The 25,942-nt window shown below is 38.6% G+C and overlaps 1 protein-coding gene across 2 annotated transcripts in view; it reads right to left on the reverse strand.

The window, feature by feature from the left end:
- LOC121951430 (guanine nucleotide-binding protein G(olf) subunit alpha) overlaps positions 1-25,942 on the reverse strand; it is a 67,814-nt gene that overhangs the window by 26,469 nt on the left and 15,403 nt on the right. For both annotated transcript variants that reach the window (XM_042497752.2, XM_088085826.1), the window contains exons 2-5: positions 25,632-25,704; positions 22,415-22,469; positions 22,181-22,300; positions 10,013-10,110 (exon numbers count right to left, since the gene is read on the reverse strand). In XM_042497752.2, coding sequence (XP_042353686.1) covers positions 10,013-10,110; positions 22,181-22,300; positions 22,415-22,469; positions 25,632-25,704 — 346 coding nt within the window. The remainder of the gene's footprint in view (positions 1-10,012; positions 10,111-22,180; positions 22,301-22,414; positions 22,470-25,631; positions 25,705-25,942) is intronic.

Raw genomic sequence — 25,942 nt, forward strand, 5'->3', positions numbered from 1 at the left:
AGGTTTCCTGGCAATGCGCAAGTGCGTGTGTGTATGTGATATATATAGTTAAGTAGCAGCTTAGGAGCAGCAGAGTAGTAAATGACACCAAAGCGCAGCAGAGACTCACAAATTCATACATAAATCTTGAAGATCACATGGGCTACAACACTTAATATTCCTGTTTCCGATTACCTCGACCCCACTCCCGTCTTTATTGGTCTTTATCAACATTTTGTTTCAAAAAGTCCATGACGCATAAAAGTTACCAGTTTTTTCTTTTGCAATATATGTTAGTTTTTCCAAAGCAACACATGTTGATAAATCCTTAATATATTGCTTTATACTTGATTTGTTCACAGCTTTCCATCCTATAGCTAACGGCTGTCCTTTTTACAAGACCTCGATTCGGTGTTGTTACTACCTTCATTGCCGGCTCAAAGGCGAGACAACCCTGTCCCCCTTTTCCGTGATCACACCTTTTATACAGAAAGACGAGGCGGTGTAACTGTGATTTTCCCACCTTGAACAGGCAGTGTAAAAGGGGCTATTGACTAAACTAAACACAGACTGTCAGAGCCTCTGGTCTCTAGAAACTAAATAAAAACACACTGGCAGTGTAGCTAATCTTGTGACATGTAGCATGGTATGCTGGCCAGCTTTAGGCTTTCTAACTGTTTCCAAATGCTCGAGCTGGCTGAGCGCACGCTCAAAAACGACAACTTCAAACAGCATCCACGGCACTTTAAATCACTAATGGACACAAAAAGCCATTAACAGTTACACTAAATTTCACTACTACTACTGCTGCTTAACATGTTAAATGCAGGGTTTACACTTTGGATGAGGCTTCATATAGAGAACAACATGTGTTCTGCAACATCCTCTCGGCTGTCGCTTTCTGGCCTCAAGAGAGGGCGGAGCAGATAGGCCGAGAGGGAGCGAGAGAGCAAGAGGGACAGTGGGAGAAAGAGAGAGTGAGTCGGTCCCACAGGGGGCTCTAACAACCTTAAGGACAGTGGTTTGTGTAGACGGAGTCCCAATGAGCTTCCAGTAGATCAGATTCTCCAGCTCAGCTCAAAACCACTCCTTTTTCCTCAGCAATCATGCACACAAACACGGATATATTCAAACAAACACACACACACTTCCATAGTGCCCCCTTTGATTATTCCTCAGTCAGCTGACGGCAGGGTCATCTGATTTTAGCAAGTGACACAAAGGTTTTTGTAATCTGGATTAAAGCATTTTATGAAGAAAATATTGTCTTACAGTTCATATCGTAGTAATGATTTAATGATATGAATTAGATCCAGTGTAGCAAAAGAGTGATTATTTCCAGTTAAAAGGCTGAGGAAAAAAAGTACAGAATTAAATGGAAATAGATAAAGAGATTTAATAAACTGAAGCAACTCAAGCAATATGTAAGATTTTGTTTACTACAGGTGGCTACAGCACTCAATAAGTCAAACACAAAAGGATACTAGAAATTATGATATAAACATTAATACTTAAAAATGCATTAAAAGACATTTTTATAAATTAAAAAAGCAAATAAAATGGTAAATAAAATAACATGAACAATAATTAATAATAATAATAAAGAAAAAAATTGATTTATTTCTATTGCCTGATAACCTGATTATGTGTTTTAATTTCTTTCTTTGTGGCTTTCTTTGATTGCTGCAACATCATCTATTATTTTTGTTTTAAGACCAAAGTTTGTGATACTGCATAATGCATAATCACACTTAACAAATTCTAAATTATTTTATTTCCATTACTAAAAAGCTCATAAGTCTCAGTTTCCTGCTCTGCCCTGTACCTGCCCATCACTGCCATTGTTATTTAGTTGTTGAACAGGTATGGAGTTTTCTGCTTGTCCACACAAGCTGTGACTGTCCAACAGACTTCATGTTTTCAAGATGCAGAAATTCAAACTGTAACTTCAGATTTCATTTCCAAACTATGCAAACCTTAAACTATACAGTCCACAAATGTTTAACACAATTTCAAATGCTGCTCTGGCTGCAGTAAGACAAACATGCCAGTCGAAAAAATGTCTTATGTGTTAAAAATAACCTATTAACCAACTGAAACATAGAAAATATAACCAGAGATGCGTTCAGACATGTAAGAGACTGTCACGGTCAGCCTCATCTGTTATACTGTGTACCATCAAAGCAGCTGGAACATTAAGAAATGAAGCAACTTATTGGTGACAGGAAAAAGCAGCAGTGACATGCAGCCGGTGTATAAATATCGCTCTCTCGGGCTTTTCCGTGAACAGAAGAGGCTCCTTATTGAGGAGAGCCACTGTTTGCGAAGCGTAGCCCCTCTGTTTCTGTAGGCCCTTCAGGGGCCGGGGCTGGCTGACAATGCCGGCCATTCTTAGCACTTTACTGCCCCAGATGACTGTGTCAGTGGCCCCCAGGCTGGTGACAGAGTCCCGTGACCAGCACTACACCCCAGCCCCAGCCAAGGCCAAGAACCAGACTCAGCCTTATGTCTACCCACAGTCCCATCTCCGGGACCCCGGGACTGCTGCAGATCTGTCCCATCCCTGCTGTGCCTCTGCGTACTGGACCAACTGCACCACATTACACCCTGATATGATGATACTGCAAATCTAAACATTTCTGATGCATTGACTTTTATTGATCCCAAATACTGCATTAATATTTTGAATCCTATTCACATTTTTGAAAACCTCGAACAGCAGAAAAATGATGTGGAATGTTTTGGATGTATTTAATAAAATACTAATGAACTATTATTGTCAGATAATGTAAATAAATTCCTTCTCCTTACAGAAGGAGAGAAACAGGGTGCTTACAGTCCTTACATGCTATATTATACCCCTTTTCACCAAAATTAGTGCTTTTTAAACACAGGGAAAGCTGCTAAAAATAGGTGATAGACTCCTTTACCATTTCCAGTAGAACAGAGCTGTGTACACAGATCTGCAGCAGATGAATATGCCTTTCTTTTTTAATTGGTGTGTAACCTTTTACAACACAGACAAGTCGGAAAACAGGTTAGTAAACAGCAGAAAGCAGAATGGAGGCCTGTGAAAATGCTACAGTGGCTTTTTTATATCTCTTACAACTTTTAGTCCCTCTTTCAAACTTGGTGTGGACTACTTTGAGCCATGTTCGAGTGCTGCTTCAGTGTAGATGGATGGTATTTTCTTGCGGCCCTTCATTATATTGCCCCAGCAAAGGTGCTAAAATTCGGGTGCTGTATTTCCATCAATGCCAATTGTAGCCGGAGCCGATAAATTCCTGTGACTGCTGCTGTAACCTTTCCCATTACATATACAAGCCAGATGTTAGCGGGTTTTAGGGTTTTTGTTTTATATTAAGAAGCTTGTACTGTCTTGGCCAAATCATTAAAAAAGCCAACATGTTTTGACCACAGCGGGTCTTCATCAGGTCTGTAAAAACAATCAGTCTTTCTCTATTTTTCGGAGTACCTGGATTGCATTCATGTGTATCCTGTTGTTTCCCGTTCTGCAAGAGCACCCGACACAAGGTTTTGACCTGTTTGATTATAAAGAGCAACTAGTCACCTCTCTTTTTCTGGCAACTGTTTTGATTGATATTTTGCCAATCCCTTTTATAGTATGAACTAGATTCCAGCTTCTCCAATTCGAAGATTTGCTACTTTTCTTTGTTCTTTGTGTAAAATGCAAATCTTGAGCTTTTGCACTGGCATCAACTTGCACTCTGAGAAACTGTGATGGACATTTAACAACACATTTCAAACTTCAGATATCCAAGCAGTTCACTGGTTTTTAAGTGTTTTTTCCTGTCAAAATGTTGCAAATATTTCAGTTTCAGCAGGAGTCAGGACATGTTATTGTCTTTTATCAATATATCAACATATTTTTAAAGTGTGTGATGATGACAAGTTTAAATCCACCTTAAAAATCTTTTCTTCAGTATTTGATCTTTGCCTAGTGTATTTAAACCTCATTAGGATCAATGGTGCCAAAAAGTGTGAATGTGTCTAGATGGCTGAAACAAGGATATTCTGATATTTGGCTCTGTATGAAGGATCAGTATTTACTGTTGTGTGTGTGTGTGTGTGTCGCTGTGTCATTGTAGTATGATTACCATAAACTCCAGATAGGATTGTAGAGATTAATAACTGTAGAGGGATGATCATTTGGATTATAATCACAGGAACGAAAGGCTACAACTAACAGTTACTTTTATTATCAGTTAATCTGCCGCTTATTTTGTTGATTAAGTGATTAATAATCTGGTCTATTATATACCAGAAAATGGTGAAAATTTTTTACACAATCTACTAAACCCCAAGGTGACATCTTCAAATTATTCGTTTTGTCTGACCAGTTGTCCAAAACCTTAAGTTATTCAGTGTCCCTTTACATAGGACAAAGAAAAACATGAAATGCTCAAAACTGAGAAGGTGGAACTTTAACATTTTGAAAATATTTGTTTAAAAAAAAATTTAAATAAAAAAAGTGAATAAATAGTAGCGACTATTTCTTGTAGATCAACTACGCATTTAGTTGAATAATTGTTGTTGTTTTCATATAGCTGTGTGTGGATGTGGATTACTAGCTATTAAATCTATTCAGGACAATACAATGAACATAATGCACAGGGCCTTAGACAAAAAAAGGTGTTTTGTTAAATAAACACAGATTAAATGAGGCCACTCATAGCTCCCGTTACACTGACTATTCCAGGCGGAAATATTGCGTCATTATGCCACCTTGACATGCTGTATAAAAGGTATGATCGTGAAATGGGGGAGACAAGAGTTGTTTCACCTTATAGCCAACAGCGAGGTAGTAACATTGCCAAATTGAAATCTATGGGAGGGCAGGTGTGACAGTTTGATGGCAAGGTGTGTGTGCAACCCATGGTGGGAGATTTAAAAAGCAGCTTGCAGCAGTTACCGGCAAACTCAAAATAAGAAAAGAGTGCCCATAAAAGTCCAGAAATTGGAAAAACAATGAGATTCGGGAGCTTTTCAGCCTCCGAGCAAAGGACGAGATCAGCCGCCATATAACAAGAACGGTAAATGATTGTTATTGCCATGTTTTTCCATTGTTATTGTTTAGAAAGGGCTGCCGACGCATATGTTACATGTCACATTGTGGGCAGATGCAGTTGTGTTAAATGTCACAATTAGTTTGCTTTTACAATGCCGGCATGCTGTCTAAAATCACACACTGGAGTGCATGATGCCACATTTGTTTTGATCTGTGTAAAAATGCAAAAAGGGGCGCAAAGAAGGGACTTCGTAGCGCCCCTATAGCACGATTTCTGTATAAAAAGGGCGACTGTGCTTTAGAGGTACATCAATTTAAATCAAGAAAACAAAATGAATAAAAAAACACATTTAAAGCCTCTAAAACCACATCACGCCCCTGTACGTAACCTAGCATCGGCGCCATCTCTGTCCCAGGCCTCATTCTCACTGCAGGAATTAACCCCTACTGTATCGCTCAGCTGTTTCATAGCCTCATTTCTTCAGAAACACTCCCAGACTCCAGCTCCATCCAGGGCAGCTCTCCTCTGGCCTAGTCCCTGCTGCTGCAGCCTGGCCTCCCAGCCACTGAGCAAACCAGCACAAGAAGAGCTCCACACCAGCACAGAAAGCATCAAACACTGGAAAACAACCATCCACTACAGTAACAAATACCTTACTGTCGGAGTTATGTCATGAATTTTGTCTGGGAGATTGCAACAAACTCGCCACAGGAAAAAAAAAAGCAGGAGGCCTGGGAGTTCAGATTTGCGTGTGAAAAAGTGTTTGATTTTGCTGTTGACACATCCAAGGCATTGCAATGGAACCAGCCCGCTGCAGCTGAAAATAGCTCATAATCAATCAACTGGCAGACACATATCTGTGCTCTTAAAACGTATAAATGTGCGATGCAGAGGGCGGATCAATGGGTGACAGGATTCCACAAGCATCGATATGGACGTGCTCTTTGGCATAACAAGCGCTCGCCATCGGCCCATGCTTATTTCCTGTGCCTCTGTCCGATGGGTCGTCCGGCATTAGGCCTGCTGGAAAAAATATCTGCCAGTGTAGCAAGGTCTATGAAGGACAACACAAATGAAATGGCAGAGGTATGTAATCTGCAAAACACAAGATATACAGCTATAGCTTACCAATTTTTTCCCCGCTTTAATCTGGTGTTTGGTGTTTTTTACGACAATATATGTATTGTGTTTGACTGTTGGCATTAAAGATTGCTGCCTGTCAATCTGTTCCTCCCACAAACAGTCACGTGTCAGCCAACTTCCTCTTTAATTTACACTCAGAGGGACTGAAAGCACTCTTATCACACTTGTGATCCAAGACACATTGTACAACACGAGCTCACATCATTGAAAGTTCAGCACAAAAAAATAAGAGAGAGCAGGTGCAAAAAAAGACTGACTACGAATTCTTAAGAGCAGGTTGGGTCGGTGCTATCTGTGACAAAAAGGGACAAGCTGACACCCTTAAAGTCTTGAACTAAGAGGAACAGCCAAAACACCACAACAGACATTCTCCAAACAATAAAAAGTTTGTTTAAATACAGCCCGAGTCCAAAGTTATGACCTCTGCTCTCTTCCTTTCAGCCCAGTTGGCCGCTGAAGCCGTCTGCCCGTGTTTCACTACTTCCAGGACAGTCGCTGAGAACAGTCCGTGGTCAAAACAACAATAGGTGTGTGTGTGTGTGTGTGTGCGGGCCTTTACACACAGACAGGTCTGTTGCCATGTAGGACAGAGTATCTATGAATGCCCTCCGTCTACATGGTTCATACAGAGGTTAAAACCCAGAGAGGAAGTAAGTGAGAGGCCACACAGTCTGACAGATTCCATACATCAATCAAACACACTGACAATAGACGCATATTGTGACGTCTCTACTCAACAGTGAGATTCTGAATTGCAAATGTGAAAACTTCCAAAAATCATGGTAGGTATTGGTTTGATTTATTGTATTTCAAAATGATTTTTGCTCTCGTATAGAAAAAGAAAAGCAAACAAACGACTGAACTGCCATTCAAATAAAAAATGCAAAACAAGGGCTGCACAATTAACTGAATATTAATCACACAATTAAATGAAGATGATCGGTTGCAATACTAAAGTATCATAAACATCCTTTTCATTTAGTTGCATTTTTTTAGTTGGCCTATATTTTAGGCTTAATGTCATTACTTTTTGCTTCAAGGAGATGCACTGAATTCAGGTGAACAGGAGCCTTGTTTTAGGTCTAATTTTGATGCAAAGATCTGTTAATCAGCAGGAATGCAGCACAGCATGGAAGAGAAAGGAGTGATTTGCTTTTTGTGAAAGTGCAACAAAAATATTTTGTCCCTAAAAAATCAATGAATAATACTAATCTCCATATTGATCGGAATAATCTTGATAAACCATAATCATGCAGCCCTACATAAGACTGCTGACAAATAAAAGTAAGAGCCACCACACTAGTACTGCATGATAATTAAGCACATCAAAACTGAAGTTGCAGTTTGAACATTTGTACACACACGAGACTGTAATTTACTGCCATCCTTTATCTCCTTTACATAATAGTACAAATATATTTGTTAGCTTGTTGAAAGTTTATTGGCCAAACATACAACTGCTCACCAGCTGTCAACCAATCAGGAGCAGCAACGTAAGAGCCAGAGAGGCGGTGACAGCAAGAAGGGCAAGAGAGAGCAGCTATCAAAGAATGAATGATATTGTTGAGGAGAGTTTGGAAACAGAGAGGACTTATAATTAACAATTAAGCATCAGTCGGTTGGCAGTATTTTGGATTTGGAAGAGTCAATGTATCACAACTTCCATGCAGAAAATTAATGGCTATACCATTTAAATGCTGTGTGCTGTTCACTGTCTTCATTTCGCTCTGTTAATGTTTACTCATGTCACAGGACAGCTCAGTGCTTTGCAAGCCTCAGTGATTTAAGTTACTGTTATACAGAATATTTTTTATGATTTCAATAATCAGAGGACCACTGCTTTTACAGTTGTTACAAGGACATCAAGGGGACACTTCCACTTTTTTCAACCAGCTTTGTATCATAATAATGTAGGTAGTATGTATAAATGAACCATGGTTAACAACACCGGATGATGCAAAACGTGTTATCCGGCGGAGTTTTGTTGGCTCTTGGGCTTTTGCTTGAACTACAGGTTGTACTCTCTCAAGTATAGATGTGAATCAAGAGACAGACCCACCCGTCTCTCTCTTAAACTCAAATGTCGATCAAATTGAAAAAGTGAAAACAGAGGCTGAAAAAGATCTTTAAAATTCAGCAGCACTGATTTAATATAAACCAAGATTCTGTAACTGTGTTGCCTATTTATTTCCTCAAATGTTTCAAGAAACATATTTAAACTTACCCTTTAACTGTAATATGAGATAGTTTGTTACCAGCAGCCCACTATTCAGTCAAACGGACCAGTTCTCAATAAATCACCCACCAGTGGGAGGGTTTATTGGTCTGGTGTGGTGCAGTGCATTCTGGTAGTTGTAGGCTTTCAACTTCTTGAGCTAGTGCCACAGTACTTTCTTCATCTTTAACTGGTCTTTAGCACCAATTTCGAAAGGCTTTTCACTGTAAAGACAGCCTTGTTTTATGAAAAGACCATCTTTCCAGCCGTGAAATAATTTTTAAAAAAAAAGAAGATTATAAATGTTATCTAAACCACAATATTATGTGCTCATATTTTACTGGAATAGTGACAAAAAATAAACACAAGATGCTTTTTCACAAATTGTGCAGTTGTCCTGCACACAGACTGACTAAGAGCAGCAAAGACAAACACTTGGACTGTAACAGCTCCACCTTACAGATTCATGTGACTCTCCAACCATCACCTGACTATCTCTCTCCTTTCTATGGAAGCTGCTTTCAGACGAAGCCACCAGGGGAAGACTTGACCCGGAGTCAAATTTATGTTCGAGAAGCGGAAGACATTCAGGAAGAGAGTACAGAGACCGTTTGTCTACGTGCTTTACCATCTTTAAAACATCTCAGCGCTGCAACCATTTAACGCAGGGCTCACAGATCGCTGACAACAACACAATATCTTCAGTCACTGATAGAGTGTGCGTTTGACCGAACCCTGAGCGATACAGTAGGCAACCTTTGGGAAGGGAGGGGACAACTTCCAGTCTGTAACATGTACATGTCCTCATACTTACATGTGAATCAAGAGGTGAGTCAGAGAAGAAGCTGAAGGATAGCAGTGTAATCAGTGAATCACTTTGCATATCCAAACTTCCTTTTACAGGCAAGTCTGGGGTCATCTACTCATTACAACCAGCACCCTATGGTGGCGCAAGGTAAAACAGGAGCCTTCCAGACAATCTGGGGCACCGTGCAAAGAGGCATCAGTTTTTGCACCTTGCCACATTGCAGTTATCAGTATTTCCTCACTACAGTATCTGGAGTACAATTGTATTAAGAAAACGGTACAGATTGTAGCCAAAATCAAATCATGACCCACATAGCTTTTGTCCAGCCTCAGAGACACTAAAAAAAAAAAGTCTATGAATCCGCAACTATTACCATCACCAATACTAAAATCCCAACATTAGCATTATTACATCGTTGAATTGTGTTTACACACAAATATTACATCAATACAATTACAATGAATTCAGCATTTTAATACAGGTCAGACCCGGCTTTGCATATTGCCATGGTGAGATGTCAAACACAATGACATGAGTATATACGTATACAATTTTCCAAAGGACCGATACAACGGCTGCTTGCCTTGCCACACCCAGGGTAAACATATCTCAGCCATATTCATATATGACATGACATCAGCACACACCGCAGAGCGTTCATCTCAAACATGGCACAAAGAGGACAGACGGCTGTAAAACGAAAAACCGCTCACGCTCTCGGTCTTACTGTACAATAGCTGCACAAATAACCAATTACATGTAAAGAATCCAACACTTGCAGGAATCCAAAGCTAAAAAAAATCACACCACAAAATGTGTGTTAATTTTCGGACTTACTATTGTGCACAGTCGATGAGCTGGTACTCATTGGACCTCTCAAAGCATGCCTTCACGCCTTCGTCGTCCCACAGCTTCTTTGCGTGATCAAAGAACTCCTGAGGAAAGAAAAAACAAAAAAACATTAGGAAACAGTAAACATATATTGGACAAAATGACTTGGGTACAACACCATGATCATTATTATTCATTATTAATATTTAATGATCTTTTTGATTTTTGTAAAGTGTCTGAGTTTCTTGAAAAGTGCTCTATAAATAAAATGCATAATAATCATCATCATCGTTATTATTATTATTATTCTTGGTCATTCAGGGGCCCAGTATTCATTAACACAGTATAGATCTACCCACAATTCTCCTCCTTTTTGAGTTTATAATCCAATTTTAATTATAAAAAGGAAACCTGAAAATATGATCTTTTCCAGAGTGTTAAAATTGTCATTAAAGGAACTTTACTTTATTTAGATCCATACAAAAATGCAAAGCCGTGCCCACTTAATTCCCAGTATCTTCGTCCCCTTTTAAACTGCCTGTTCGAGGCTGGAATATTGCGCTGTTATGCCGCCTCGCCATTCTTTATGAAAGGTACAATTGTGGAATGGAGGGACGGAGTTGCTGCCTTTAAGTGGAGGTAGCAGCAGCACCGAATATGTCTGCAAATTGGGAAAACAATGAGATCTGGGAGCTACTTACTCTCTGAGTAGAGGTAGAGATCTGCCACCATATAACAGGGACAGTAAATAACTGTTACTGCCATGTTAGGCTGTTATTATCATTTAAAAAGCGCTGCTGAAGTGTATGATATATGTCACACTAGAGGCAGATGCTGTTGTGTTAAACATCATGCGCGTCACACCTCTTTTACTTCCGAGATGTTTGCATGCTGTCATAAATCACACACCGCAGCAGCATGATGCCACTTGTTTGGTTTTGTGTAAAAATGCAAAGGTGGTGTATAGAAGAGGCTTCATATCAACCCTATAGTGCAATCTCTGTGCATTAAGGGCTTCTGTCTGTGTCATTTTATCAGACTTTATGCATACATACAGTAGAAAAAACAGGTAAGGTACAAATACAGTAACTTAAGACTAAATATTCTGCAGGCATTTGGAAAATATAAATTTGTACTCCCATAAAATGTGACTTTGTTGTGGACACTCGTGCTACCATGACAAATCAATAGCTAAATAAACACACACACCTGACTGGAAATTCTATTTTTCATTTTGTATGCACATTTATCCAAAGAGAAGTAATGGTTCCTGTAAACAGTTTCTCATCTACTCCAAGTAACACATACAATACATACAGCACATACACACTCCCGTTAACACAACCACCGACTTCTACTTGAGCTGTTCAGTTGGAGCAGGTGGGTGCTGGACTGCTGTGCATGAGCAAAGACCGTAATATCTTATTCAACATGTGTTAGTACTGTACTTTAATGCATAGCTCAACATTTTGGGTGATATTTGCTTTGACAGGATTTTCATGCCTGTGCAATTCAAATGGAGCTGGAATAGGGTTGTGTTTAACCTTGCTTAGCATACAGACTGAAGGCAATAATACAACTACCAAAATGTGCTCTATTGAATTATTTCCTCGTGAACAACAGCAGGGCACGGTCACTGTGCACAACCTCCCAGAGTCTTGTCATCAAAAATAGGTTGCCAGGTTTGATTCAGTACCATCGAGCCTGTACAGGGATCTACACGAAAACATGAGCAAGCAATCTGCGCTACAACCAGAGACTATGCACAAACACGCTGGCGGTTATATAAACTTTTGTTCCTCAAGAAATACTTCCAGCATGTAACTCCCCCTAAACCGAGGGTCAGCAACCTTTACAATCAAAAAAGCCAGTTTTTTAGCCAAACAGCTTGGACCGACCAAATATATTTGAGCCTTATAATGAAAGTAACACAGACCATTGCATCTAAATTAGCATATCAACATTAATTATGGGTCTAGATAAGCTTCTCTGAAGTTAACGGTTTAAGATTATTTACTGCTAGTTGATGGTCAAAGCAAACAAATTTGTCCACGCACTACTAAATGATCAGTTTTCCTCCGAAACATATATATTTTTTGATATGTAATCCATAGATATCCTACCAAGGGAAACTCAAAACAGGCCACCACTACTGAGTTTTGGCAAAATTAAGAGGAAAAGACACCAGGCCGTAGACCTATGATATGCATTTTAGTTGACAATTGTTTTGAAAATGTACGTTTGTACGCATGTGGCTCCCGCGCTCGGGTTGCTTACACCTGCTCCGTTCTGTTATGTACAAATTAATCAAATAAGATACAAGTTCCAACTATGTACTTAATGCAGACAAACATACACACACACATACACGTATATATACACATACAAAAAACACACTGAAAGACAATTTTCTTCTCTAACTCTCTTAAAGACAGCAAACTAATGCCTATTTTCTATAACTGTGAGGTATTCCTCAATATAATATTGATATTTAAAAGTCATATCAATAGTGTAAGTAGAATTAATTGTGCTGAAATCTACTCAAGTATCTACAGTGACTCAGTTTCAAATAGTTATATGAATGCTCGTCAAAGTGCCCGCCACTATTTCTTAATTTTAACAGCTTCTCGCATTGGAAAAGAGAGTTAGATAAAAACTTAAAGTAATACCCTTCTCATTATTATGCCATGACAGTTGTAGACCAGTCTGTTAAAAGTTTTTTTAATGCAGCACTGCATCAACAATCTGCAAAAGTGAAAGCAGAAATACTGATTTCATATTTCTACATAACTATAAGAATAGGCTACTTGCAGCAGCAGAGGGAGGTGATTTAAGTTCTCATTCATTTCCTCAATACAGACTTGAATTCAAGCTCATGACTTCGTGGTCTCAAGCTTTCTTAGGGAGTTCCTACACATTTTCATGGACAATAATTCAAAACTTTTCCATGACTTTCTGAGGACTGTTACACCCCTTCGACTGAAGCTGACATGGGCTAGCTGGAGGATCCATAATAATTGTTTTATCTTTGCCCTACTTGCCTGGCATTATTCGATCATAATTTAAATCAGCTGGCGCACATGACGGGAAAAACAGACTGTGAGAAGAAAATGAAGAAATTATGGTAAACAAAACTTTGTTACACATCGACACATTAGAGCTACGTTACATCAGCAGCTCAAGTAAATAAATTTGCGTGGAAGGTTATCCATGGGAGAGTGCTGTCACAATTTCATTACACATGAGAAAATTCTAAGACTTTTCCAAAACTTTTCAGGATTTTTCCTAATTTTCCTAACTTTTCCAGGTTTTCCATGACCATGATAAGTGTGTCTCTCATCTTAACTGTTAACTAAAGCAGCAAAGATGGTACATGTCAATGGCGTGACTTAATGGTGATCAAATTCAGATCAGTATTTTCAAAAATATCTTTTTATTGATACATATCAATTCTGAATATACAGTCTACTCAATACACCAGTACCAGATGTGATTTCTCACTCTCTCATTGTTAATGTTTATTACGGTCATTCTTTTTTTTTAATTTCCAATCCAATCCAATTTAACTTTTACTTAACCATAAAACTTACTGAGATTAAAATCTCTTTCAAGGATGTCCTCTCCAAGACAGGCAGCAACATAAGTTCAACAGACGACATATAACAAAAATACAAAATCAATACATACAATTCCAAAACAAAAACATAAAACACAAAAATAACACAAAATGAAATTTCTAAGAAGAAAAACTAAAAAGTACGTAACAAATGCTATGAGTGAATCATAAAAACAAGAAAACAGGAGAAACTATTCAGCTGTTCTCTGCTACAAAACAAAAAACGAAAAAGTCTTATTATATTTATCTTTTGATATGTAATTCCTAGTTTTTATAGGTAGGTTTTTATAGGTCTTATGTCAGGAAATATTATGTTATTTGAAATAAATCAAAAATCAAACACTAAATAAAAAGTCTAAATGAATAAATAATTTTGTATGCCCGAAGTGTCAATTATCCCCAATGGTATCAAAAATTGTTTGATATTTTCAAGGTACTTATCAAAGTTAGAAATCCCAGTGTCATGACAACATTAATTCAGATAATTCTACAAAAACAGTTAATTACATCTCTTATAGTACACAAATATAACTTCTTCACTGCCATAGGCATGAAGCTTTACATGACGATACATGTCTCTGTGCGTGCATTACGAGGGGAGCTCATCTTGTTAATGACTTTGAGACATTTCCCAGGACTCTCTGTATGCCCTAAACGAAGACGATTGGGCTAACATCCCTCGTCGCCTCCTGCGCACATGTCTTTCAGATGGGCTCCTCCTCTAGCCTGGAACCAGCACATGACTCTCTGCACTCGGCACTGGCTCTGCCGCTCTGACTGGGGAGAGAGGGTGAAAGTAGCCCCGAACCAGAGAGAGCGAGGGAGAAGGAGCCTGATAAATGATCACATGCTCCGGGAGATCTCCTCTCGGCAGATCCGGTGATTAAGTTCAACATGGAGGAAATCCACTGATGCAGTCCGCAGACGTCTCGCAGACCGAGACACTGATATTTGTTTACCTTTTTTGTGTTGTTTTTACAGATGAATATAGGCTGAAACTTCAGGCACAAGTCAGGAGTAACCCAGATGCTCTCGTGATGCAGTAAATTAACACACTGTTTTTTAATTTTTCTACTAGGGTTCAGTTTTGCATTTACCTGCACCACCAAACAAAGAAAATGGGGCCATATTTGCTTTCTTGGCTCTATTTGCTTCCACTTTGTCAAACTTTCAGCTCAACTCGTATCAATAAGATTTAACAGTGCTGATTATAATCTTCTGATATTAGTTAATTTTTTTTAACACCAGCAGACACAGAGGGGCTTGAAAATCCCAAAAGGGCCCGACGAAGCTTGCAAGCGTTAGGACTGGATGGATAGAGGGTGGAAGGGGCAGAGAGTGGGGAGAGAAAGCAGAGTATGGTCCTCAGGGCTCTTTTCCACAGAGGCGTGTGACACTGGGCCTTTGAATAAATGCAGTGTGTGCTGCAGTGCCCTACAGAGGAACTGATAACACAGAAAGAGACCAGGAGGGAATTTGCTTTAACACAAGCTTTTTTTTTTTAACTCTTTCCTGTGCTTTTCCCAGCCCCCCGTTCCTTCACAGCAGTTAAATCCTATTTTGTTATAAATCTGCTTTTTTTAGCCTGTTTATTTGCATTTTTGGCAAAATCTGTGCCAATATTAGGTCTGTGGCCTGCACAAGGTTGTGGCCGTACATCCCCTGAAGTCTGCATGTAGTTGTGGTGCACATATCCCCCCAGTATAGACAAGTTCAATTACATTTCACAAAACATACACAAAATGTGGGCTTTGAACAAAATGAAATAACACAGATTGCAAAAAATAAAGTGAAATTACTTAAAACTTAGTAAATAAATAGCAATGCAACTGACGTCCAAACAAGTACTCGAGTACTCATTCCTTCCTTCTGCAAGAACAAATTCTCAGTTCAGCCTTAGTTTCAATGTTAATCAAGTTGTGTGATGTAATATTTCACTTGAATCATATAGGTCAGGCTGACACAGGGAACAAAATGGCCTAAATCTGATTTACAAAACAAAGATGTGGAGCAAATGGCTTGCATCTTCCATCGCGATGGGACACTTGAATTCCTCTGGGTAAAGTTTTGAAGAGACCTTTGGCCTCTGAGAGAAAAAATGCACAGCCACTAATCTCAAATCCCTCCATACATAGCCAGGCAGACAACCAGCTAGCTCCTCAGCAAATCATCAACATCACATTTATTGGATTTGAATTGGATATCTGTGTGTTAGATAAGTGCAGCATAGAGAGAGACCTGACTTTCATGGGTTATCTCAGTTAAAGAGTGCAGACAAATTTAGCTTAAAAAAAAGGAGCAAAAGGAGAGAGGGAGCGACTGTTCGAGAGTGTTCATCTTTCATAACACGGTTCCAGAAAAGCGGAGCAGCCCTTCGTGCCACCCTTTTCCCCACATCAAGGATCCTCAGGTAATCAATTTAAGGAAAAACAAACTTTCAGGACTGAAGCTGTTTATCATAAGGAAATTATCACGAAGCTAACAACGAGGATTTGCTGTAGAGGTGGTTAAAATTAAAGGGATGGTTCCGATTTTTTGAAGTGAGGTTGTAAGGGTTACTTATCCAAAGACAGTACATTACAAACAGTAGATGTCAGTCGACACGACCCCAGTTTGAAGAGGCAGGCTGGAGTCTGACATGCATGCTAAGCAATGTACTGTTGTAGATGGGGGTCAGCAACAAAACATTTTACGACCTAATAAAGTCAATATCAGTTTAAGTGTACAGCATATTTAGAGTATTTTCACTGCTACACCTCAATGTCAGCCAGTCATTTCCAATAGGAAAATAAAGCCATTATATCGCTCTCTTCAAAGCCAGACTCCATTGAGAAAAACAGTGATTTAACATCGCTGAACATTTGGACATTTGGCAAAAGTTGCACCATATGAACAAATCCATTTCAGCTGTTTTCTCAGGCTCCATAAGTTTAAGTGCTCGTAAAAGGCGTCTGAACCTGATGTTGATTCAGGTTCTGTAGGGTTAAGAACAAAGGCAGTACAAAAAGCAGGTCATGTTTCTTAATAGAAAGTCGTAGCTATGTGTTGGCTTGTAAACTGACATCAGACAACATTAAATACACTCACTGACAGTTGCTGGTGTGCACAAGTTCAGCCAGGGTGTAAGATTTAAACCATTCATTGGTACAGGAATCCTGCACCCTGACACAAAAATAGATCAGTTCAACAACGGGTGGGGCTGAACATAATATGAAGCTCACCTTCCACAACAGACTGTAATTCATACTGTGAAGAAAACAAGGAAGAAACTTTTGTGGACGTTATCTTTGTCCTTTTGTTGAGAGTGTATGGAAAAAACACTGACAGGTCTCAAATGCTGCTCAACAGTTACAGTGATCTGCTTGTGTTAGCGTCAGATGGATGTAGCCTTGCCTGATGGAGAGAGAGCTACGTGGTGTAAAAACAGAGGCTCATTTGAATTTGCTCCACTTCAGTCGATGGACACTGACGGGCCGCTAGCATAGCTACCACAGTCGCATTTGTTTCCATTTGCATAGACGACCGTTGTGTCTGTGCTTTCTTTTCCATGGGTCCACTGTTATCCCATGCGACTGTGGGGAGAGGTTTTACAGGGACGCTTTAATGATAAAGGCCAACAAAACTAAGCATGTCGATTTACATACACTGCAAGGGAAAACTGTTGCCTTACATATGTTCCCAGTCATGAATACAAAGAAAAATCTACTCTTTCTTTTAGTCCTGCAACTAAGGGAGTTTTAGCGCTGCATTTCAAAGCCCTATCCATTTAGAGGTCGTGAAATTTAAATTTTTTGTGATGTAAATGTCTTGATTTTTTCATTTTTTGTTGGCTTTGCTATCAAACAGCCAGACAGGAAACATACCCACTGCCGAACCTCTGGTCTCAACTCATTCCTCGGCCACTCGCACTGCACACCACTTAAATCAGGTACGTTCAGTAGCAAGTGGCGATGCTCATTCAGCAAAATAATCAGTAACACCATCCCCATGGCAACCGTTATACCCAGCCTCCGGTCTCTCTGTGGGTCGCCCTGGTGAGTAATTGGCCTCATTTTGACGATGAAACCCCTTACGCTTTGTTTACTATGTTAGCACCTTTAGCTGTGCTGAAACTGCTAACAGTGGTAACAGTGCTAACAGATATAACATATTGAACGATGCTTAAGGGGGTTTTACAGCTCAAAATAAAGCCACTTACTCAAACGGGTGACCTGAGGGGAGACCAGATGGTAAGCACAATGTTTCCACATTCAGGATGACATTACTAGTGCTAATAAGTGAATGAGCGGCGCCGCTTCTTATCTAGCTTCTACCAGACCCAGGAGGTGCGTGATGCAGTAAAATGAAGAGTAGTAAAATTAATTATTGACATTAGTAAGGTAATTATCCTCAGCAGTTGACCAATTAATGGTTAACCTAGTTGGAAGAATATATTCTTAATATCTATAATCTTTCTGTAAAATAAAAAATAGATCATGTGACTTTACATGAAGATATTTCATGTAAGTCTGAGAGCAAAAAACATCTAAAACATCAACATGATCAAATGTCATAACTTCACACCAACATACAACAAACTCACAAGAAATCCATCCCTTAATCACTCAGAAGAGACACCAAAAGTCGCCTTTGTATTTGACTAACCAGACACAGCAAAGCACAACAATGTTCTCTGGCTCACCATCCTCAACTGGAAAAACCAAACTGTGCATTCCTGTCAAATCACAACGCCCCAAAAATTAATAAAATTCAAATGACTACTCCAAAAATCAACAACATAAGGGTGACGCCAGTCTTCGTGAAAGAAGGTGAAGAACACAGCAAAGATAGAAAAGGTTTTCTAAAATTTATAATATTTATGAGCGCCTGAAGAACTTTTGTTTCAACAGAGCACAGAGACGCTTTGATAAAATCAGTCTCAGAAAATGATTTAAGCAGAAATAGATTATTTCTGAATTTTTGGGGGAAGAGTGGCAGCCAATGACAAGCTTAATGATTCACCACATGCGCTAAAGCATTTCAGTGATGTGTTAAGACTTTAATATCGTCCCAGTAAGGTACATTATATGACGAGGTAATTCTGAGCACAATGATTGTCCTGTGACAAATTAGAACTGAATGTAATATTTGATTAGTCAATTGAGAAAAAATTATTTCTATAAATAAATTAAATTTACAAGAAAAACTTTTTAAAAAATTTTAAAAATGTGTCATGAAATTTTCTTGTGTTTAATGAAATTGCTACAGTAATCTCGGTGAATAACCTTCCAAGTAATGAAACATAAAAGGCACATTTAGATTTTGTAGCTGTTGAACTATGTAGCTCTGACATGCGTCAATATGTGACATTTTGTTAACCATCATGTACAGTTATTGATTTTCTTCCTGCATTCTGTCTCTCCCTCTAAGTCAGTACTTATTATGGGCGCTTAAAAATACACGGAAAAGTTTTTAAAATTTTGTCAATGAAAATGTGTAGGAAGGCTGTATATGTATATCTCACTTTAAAGACTCTGCGACGAAAATTACTCAGAATTGTCATGTTATAGACAAAATTAAACAAAATACAAAATTAAATCAACAATTAGAGATTAGCTGATCATAAAAATATTTTTTGCAGGCCTAATAAAACAGGGTTCCTGCAGCTTAAGGCAAGTAATATTTAAGGCTTTTTCAGACTGTTTTAAAGCTACTCGGACTAAAGTTCAAGACCAAATTTCTAGCAACCAAAATTGATTTTTATTTTGCCTAAATGTTTACTGTAACATAAAAGATGACATTTTTTGTCCACTGAAAAGTAAACTATCTACATCAAATGTTGAAAAAAAACACCTCTTTTTATACTCTTTTTGGAGTGATACACATGAAAGAGGATAAACATATTACATTATCATGAACACATCCATCTGATTTACCATGTAAGAAATATCTGGCAATTTTAGACAGTTTTCTTGGCCATGTAATGTACTTTGAGATTTTACAACACAATGTCAAATTTAGAAAATCATACTCTCTAATTTAAGTCCTTTTAATACCAATTACAGACTTTTTTCTTTTTTTTAAGATGAATGAAATCAATGCCTTTTAAGACTTTTTAAGAATTTGCGGCAACCCTGTAAAAACTTTCAGAATAGTACAACAGCAGCTATAACAATCACTCTGTCCACCTAAATATAAACACAGCAAGTCATTCATTGCAATGTAGGAAGTGAAAGATCATTGTCTACTTCTTCTGCTTTCCATCTACGCCACTAACATCACAAAAGAACTAAAATTGAATCGCACTGAACAACATGTTTATCAAAAGAAAGTTTCCATTTGGTTCACCATGACATCATCTCGCCAAAACTTTCCAGGTCAAACATACTTCCACATTTCACAACGGCGCCAACAGGTGAAAGCCACAGGTTACTGATTGGCCGTGTTCCTGCACTGCCGTATTGGATATCATGCCTGGTGGCACTAAGTGACAATGTAGTGGTGACACTGACGGCACAAGTGAAGCCTGAGACTGATGACAAGCACAGACACTCCAAACAGAGCAATGTTGTTCCCTTTGGCCTGGCCGGGCCTGGGAACTCAACGCCGGCTCTCCCCATGGCCCCGGCCCTCACACAACACAACATCACAGCAGCACAGACCACTGCTGCACTGTTAACACTCACTGTGGGCCCTGTCAGGAAATTAACACCCAAAATCTTCTAATGGATATTCCTCTGATGTAGCATTAAATAAAGTTGCTGAGAGGGAAGCCTGGAAAGGGGATCGTGCAAAGATGTAAAGCGACGATTCAAAAACAATTTAGAGCAGTGAAGCAATGGTATGAATAAGACCTGAGAGCAACTGAAAAAAACCCAGTGAGCACCCTGTCCACAAGGCCAAAATATAGCTATATTTTGAGGCATCCTTGTAAAAATCACACACTTTGTATGCATTTTTGCATTGTGAACGACTTAATTAAATATTTTACCAATAGTAACAGAACCAGCAATACAACAAACGGTTACATTCATTATCAATTAATCGCTTCAAAAATGGTGGAAAATGTCAAAAATGTATTTAGGCCAAAGCTGCTGTCTTCTTATGTCTTGCTGTGTCCAACTTAGAGTCCGAAATTCAAAGTTATTCTGTTTACAATTACATAAACCAAAGATATGCGACAAATTGCACACCAGATAGTGTTCACACAGAATTTAAGTGTATGTTTGGTGGAAGCTGATGACAGGGACAACGACAGAAAACTTTTTTTTCTTCTTTAAAATGTGCGTGTGTGTCCATTTGTATCATTCTATGTACCCTCTCTAAACTCAGAGGTTTTTGTTGATGAACACAGCACGGGCAAACCGCTACGTGTGTTTTTTCTCCTCAGCAGCAGTTTGTGACTTGCAGGGTGGATAACTGATCGCTCCATCCATTTACTTTCAAACTTAGTTTCACTTATGTTCTGCTGCTCCATCTATGCCCAGAGTACGCTCTGCGCTGCAAAAGTGTGGTGCAATTAATAACCAAACTGTTTATGAGTCAACAGCACTCCTAATGAATGGTCCAGCTCCAAAATAAAGAAAAAGAAAACTATTTGTAGCAACAGATGTTTTAATCATGCAGGGGCCACCACAAATGAATGAAATGTGTGAGAAACCCTGCCAGAGAACTTGAAACTTTAATATTTCTGTTTGAAAAATAACTTTAAACCACGCATCGGATATTACGTTAATGGCAGGTTATTGTTTTGTTGATCGGCAAATCAATTAATGAAATAAAAGGCCTAGTTTCATCTCTAAAAATAAGCTTTTATATCTTAAAAGACACAGTTGTTGACACTTTTAAACTGCAGTACCTAACCCTAAACATGATGACGACATATAAGGATAAAGAAGTCAACTCCGATACAACCAACAGCAAAAATTAAGATCAATATACCAAAAGGAGACAAACTCTGCACTTCCTTCATTGATAATAATAGCATGTATAAATAGTTTCATTTGATTCCCATAAAAGCCTAAAATGTATCAACAACAACAAGAAATACATTAAGACCTCTGAGAGTCTAGCATCAGCTAAGTCACCTCTGTTTTGTGGTGCTGAAAGAACACCTTTAAAGTTATGCAAAACATTACTTCCAACACATGACCTCACGTTATCAAATGGCCGACCGCACACTGAAAAGAATCGCATATGCACCAACTTGCAAATCTACATATCTGTTGTGACGACAAACCAGGGATCAAACCTTTGACGAGCTATGGGGTCAATTAACTGTTGATTTCATACAAGTTAGCTCACATCTCAGGAAAAAAACAATGTCCTTAGCATTTGTTTGTTAAAAAAACCCACTATATCATAAAAAGGAGTAAATTTAAGATGAGATGCAACTTTCGGTCTGTTGTAGCAAAATTACATCCGAGCTATATCAGCAAGATTTACACTGCCGGCCATAAAAACAGCAAATGCTTTCAAATATCATCATCCACACAAGCAGTCTCATATGCATTATACTATACAAACGTCTCACACATTCACATGTGCACACACACACACAAACTTTACGAATGTCTTACCTGTGAGTAGTCGAAGTCGGAGAGGGGTGCTATGCTTTTGATGTATTCGATTCTGAATTGGTCCTCTGGGTTGGCTAGCGGGACTGGGGGTATTAAAGTGCTCATCGCAGACACTATAGTCTACAAAGCAGAAAAAAACAAGCATTAAGCAGAATGAATACAGGAGAAAATTCTCAGCCCATATAATAATAATCAGTAAAATGGGATTGCAGTAGGTATTAAGATGAAACTCACCACTATGGCATCCTTCACGTTTTTCCGAATATCTTGGATTTTCTGTTTCTTTTCTCTGCATGGGGACAGAAAAGAAGTGTGGGGCAGCGGTTACGAAAACATCAACCACAGCAAAACCACAAAAGATTTATCATCAAGGTGGTTTTGAGTAAGATAAGGGTTACAGCCAGGTTAGACTGTATTCTTGTTACAATTTTACATACAGTACAGGTGTTGAGGCAGCACCGAGGTCAGTAAAATGCAAAAGTGAAGGGATACGATGTGTTGTAATATTGATTTTTTTTTTTTATCACAAAGGGATAGTTCAGTTTTTTTGAAGTGGAATTTTATGGGGTACTTAACCATTAAAAGTATATTACAAACAGTAGATGTCAGTCAGCTCCCACCTAAAAAATCAGCATCAGAGTATCTATAAACTACATTTTGGATATTTTTACTGCTTCTACTTAATGTCAGATGGTGATTTCAAATGAGAAAATGAAACCGTTGTATTGCTCTCTTTAAAGCCAGACTCCATTGAAAAAAAATGTAATTTAACATCGCTGAACACAGGAGCTGCTGGTGTACCACTGCCTCAATCAGTTAGTTAGTTTGTGTTATTATTTTATTATTATTTATAGTTATTTTATTCAAGTTACATAATAACACTAACTGAGCGATCGAAGCAGCGGTAGACCAGCAGCTTGCTTGGGATGCACGATACTGGATTTTAGCTGACAACCATTTTACTTTTAAAACAGTAAACCACTTTAAATGGTAAAACATGCCATATTTAATCTGATGTAACACATTTTTACCAAACTGTAAATTCCTCCCATGGTAAAATGCTTGGATGATACTCTCCTAAAATGATTCTGACAAGAGCCAAACCAGGGCAATTCTGATCTATATGAACTAAATAAAGTCGCGTAATTAAAGCGTCACCTTCTTGGGCTGATGTAATGTCAGAAATGTTTATTTTGGGCTAATGCCAATATTTCTGTTAAAGCAGCTGATACCGATGATACGCCGATATTATTATGCATCCCTACCAGGAGCTCTGGTGCTCAGTGAGCTAAAATTACTGTGTTTTTGAGTGGAGTATGGTGGCTTTGACGAGAGTATAGATGGGAATCTGAAGGGGTGTCCGACATAATGGTAACGCAGAGAAAATACTCCCAATACAGCATACATTTAAAATGTTAATGATTTATTTCAGTTGTTTTGGGTGGTTTAGTTTTTTTTTTTTATAGGTGGCTAAAATATGTTTAATTGCAGACCCCCAAACACAGCAGTACATTGCTTAGCTTCTGTGTCAGTACTCCTGCCTGCTTCTCCAAACTGAAACTGTCTGAAATTTAGGCAAAGCAGTAAAATGTTATAAATACAACAAACACATGAACTGATATAAATTTTTTTTTTTAGGTGGCTAAAATAAATTTTATTGTTGACCCCCACCTACAGTAGTACACTGCTTAGCTTTAGTGTCAGATAGGGATGTTTCATATCATATAATTAACAATATAACAGGTAAAAAATCTGTGATAATAGCAATATCGTGATTATGGCGATATTAAGACTTGTTGATATAATGTCATCATAACATTATGCACAGCGAAACTGCTAACAGCTCAGTGGTGGAGGAGTTCAGTTAAAAAAGGGGGAGCGACTGCAGTGTTGTGGATTCATTGGCGTCTGATGGTCAATGCTCAGTGACAAATTGGGATTGATTTTTTATTTTATTGTGCGATTTATATTTTATACAGAATCTAAATCTCACTCTGAGATACTAGGCTGGTTTCCATTAACCCTAAAATTAAGCAAACTGAAACTGTGAATATAAAATACGCCTAATTGTTTTTACACTCGCATGAGGTGGTATTTCAGGCATTTCATATTTCACAAAATTGCAATGGAAACATTTTTTTGGCTTTTATAGGTCACATGATGCTATGGCTATAGGCTTGTTGGTAGGAACTGGCTCCCTCGGGCATGATGCAGCAGGCACTAAAAGAGATGTTATTGCATCGCATAGCTCTTAAAAAGTTGAGCTGATCATCATGAAGTTTTGAATCCACAATTCCTCTTTGAAATCATGGACTGTCACCTCCCAGAAATCCCTCATACGTGTCCACTTCCATGTATAAGGGGCTCCCCTTTCTATTATTGCTCCTATAACTATGTGGCCTTGGATTGGAAATAATGACGGCTGGTGTGATGGCTGCAATAGATATAAACCTGCTTTTTTGAACCTCCATCGCCATGCTTCTTGTAATGTTATCGCGAGAGGAGAAGTTGCATAACATCACTCACTGGAAACATAGTCATCTTGCAATTGTGTTTTATCGAAATTTTGAAAATATCGCTTAAATCTGTAATGGAAACCTGCCAACTGTTGATGTTTACATCCTAAAAAAACAAGGGGAAACATTTATATTGACATATAAAAAATAAACACTTACTTTGTTTCAATTGTATATTCTTGAAATATTCTTGAAATGTATATTTTTAAAAATATTTTTTGTATTTGTTATGTCATCATATTGTCATTCTCACAAAAATACCCTGAAATATCATGATATCATTTTAGGGCCATATAGCCAACCCCTAGTGTCAGACTTTAAACTGCTTCTCCAAACTTGATGGATAAGTACCCCATACAATCCTACTTCAAAAAAAGTCTGCACTATCCCTTTAAAAATGCAAAATTATGTATCCTATCTTTTAAAAAATCCACTCTCCCCTGGATAAATACTTTAAATCCACACGCAGATTTAATTTTCATACAGTTACAGGACTCTTGACATGTACTAGGCCTGTTTAAAATAGACCACTGCTGCTAAGATCAATGCCATGCAAGGCCTTGCAGCAAAACAAATCATCAATAGGCCTGTGTCGATCACAACCTTTCACCCTCTCACAGGAAACGGTACATTTTTTGGCATCTGTTTGACACTGAGATCATCACATATGTATGATAACTGTACACGAAAAAGGAGGAAAAATGAGAGAGAGGAGGAGGAGGAGGAAGAAGAAGAAGAAGAAGAGGAGGAGGAGGGGGGGAGATATTAGCTGCTTTGCATGGGATACTGGGCCCAACAGGCGCTGCAGTGCCTGGGGAAAATCCATTCACAGGCTATATTCTGGCCTCGACACTGTTATTCATAGCCAAAATAATAAGCATTAATGTGATTTTTGAGGCGTTAATGTGGGTTTTTAATACGTGAATAGCACTCACTCCGCGTTGAAGCCGTTGACGTGTAGGATCCTCATCTGCTTCACAATGGTGCTTTTTCCGGACTCTCCCGCACCTTCGAAAATAGACCAAAAAAACACATAAAAATACCACCAAAACGAGCACGAACAGGGACATCCAGGTTATCGTGAGAACCGTACATGTTTTGGAAATGAAGCCAGTTAATTGTAGGCTCTCTGGAGCTTCGCTTCCATCAATATCCACCCCCATGACATATTATTGCAAGCGCTGTCAAATGGGGCTACGTGTTCGGTAAACGAAAGGGATTAGCTTACATTTCAGATCATATAAAT

Source organism: Plectropomus leopardus, chromosome 12, assembly GCF_026936395.1.
Source record: "Plectropomus leopardus strain MGB_pleo_1.0 chromosome 12, ASM2693639v1, whole genome shotgun sequence".
NCBI lineage: Eukaryota > Metazoa > Chordata > Actinopteri > Perciformes > Serranidae > Plectropomus > Plectropomus leopardus.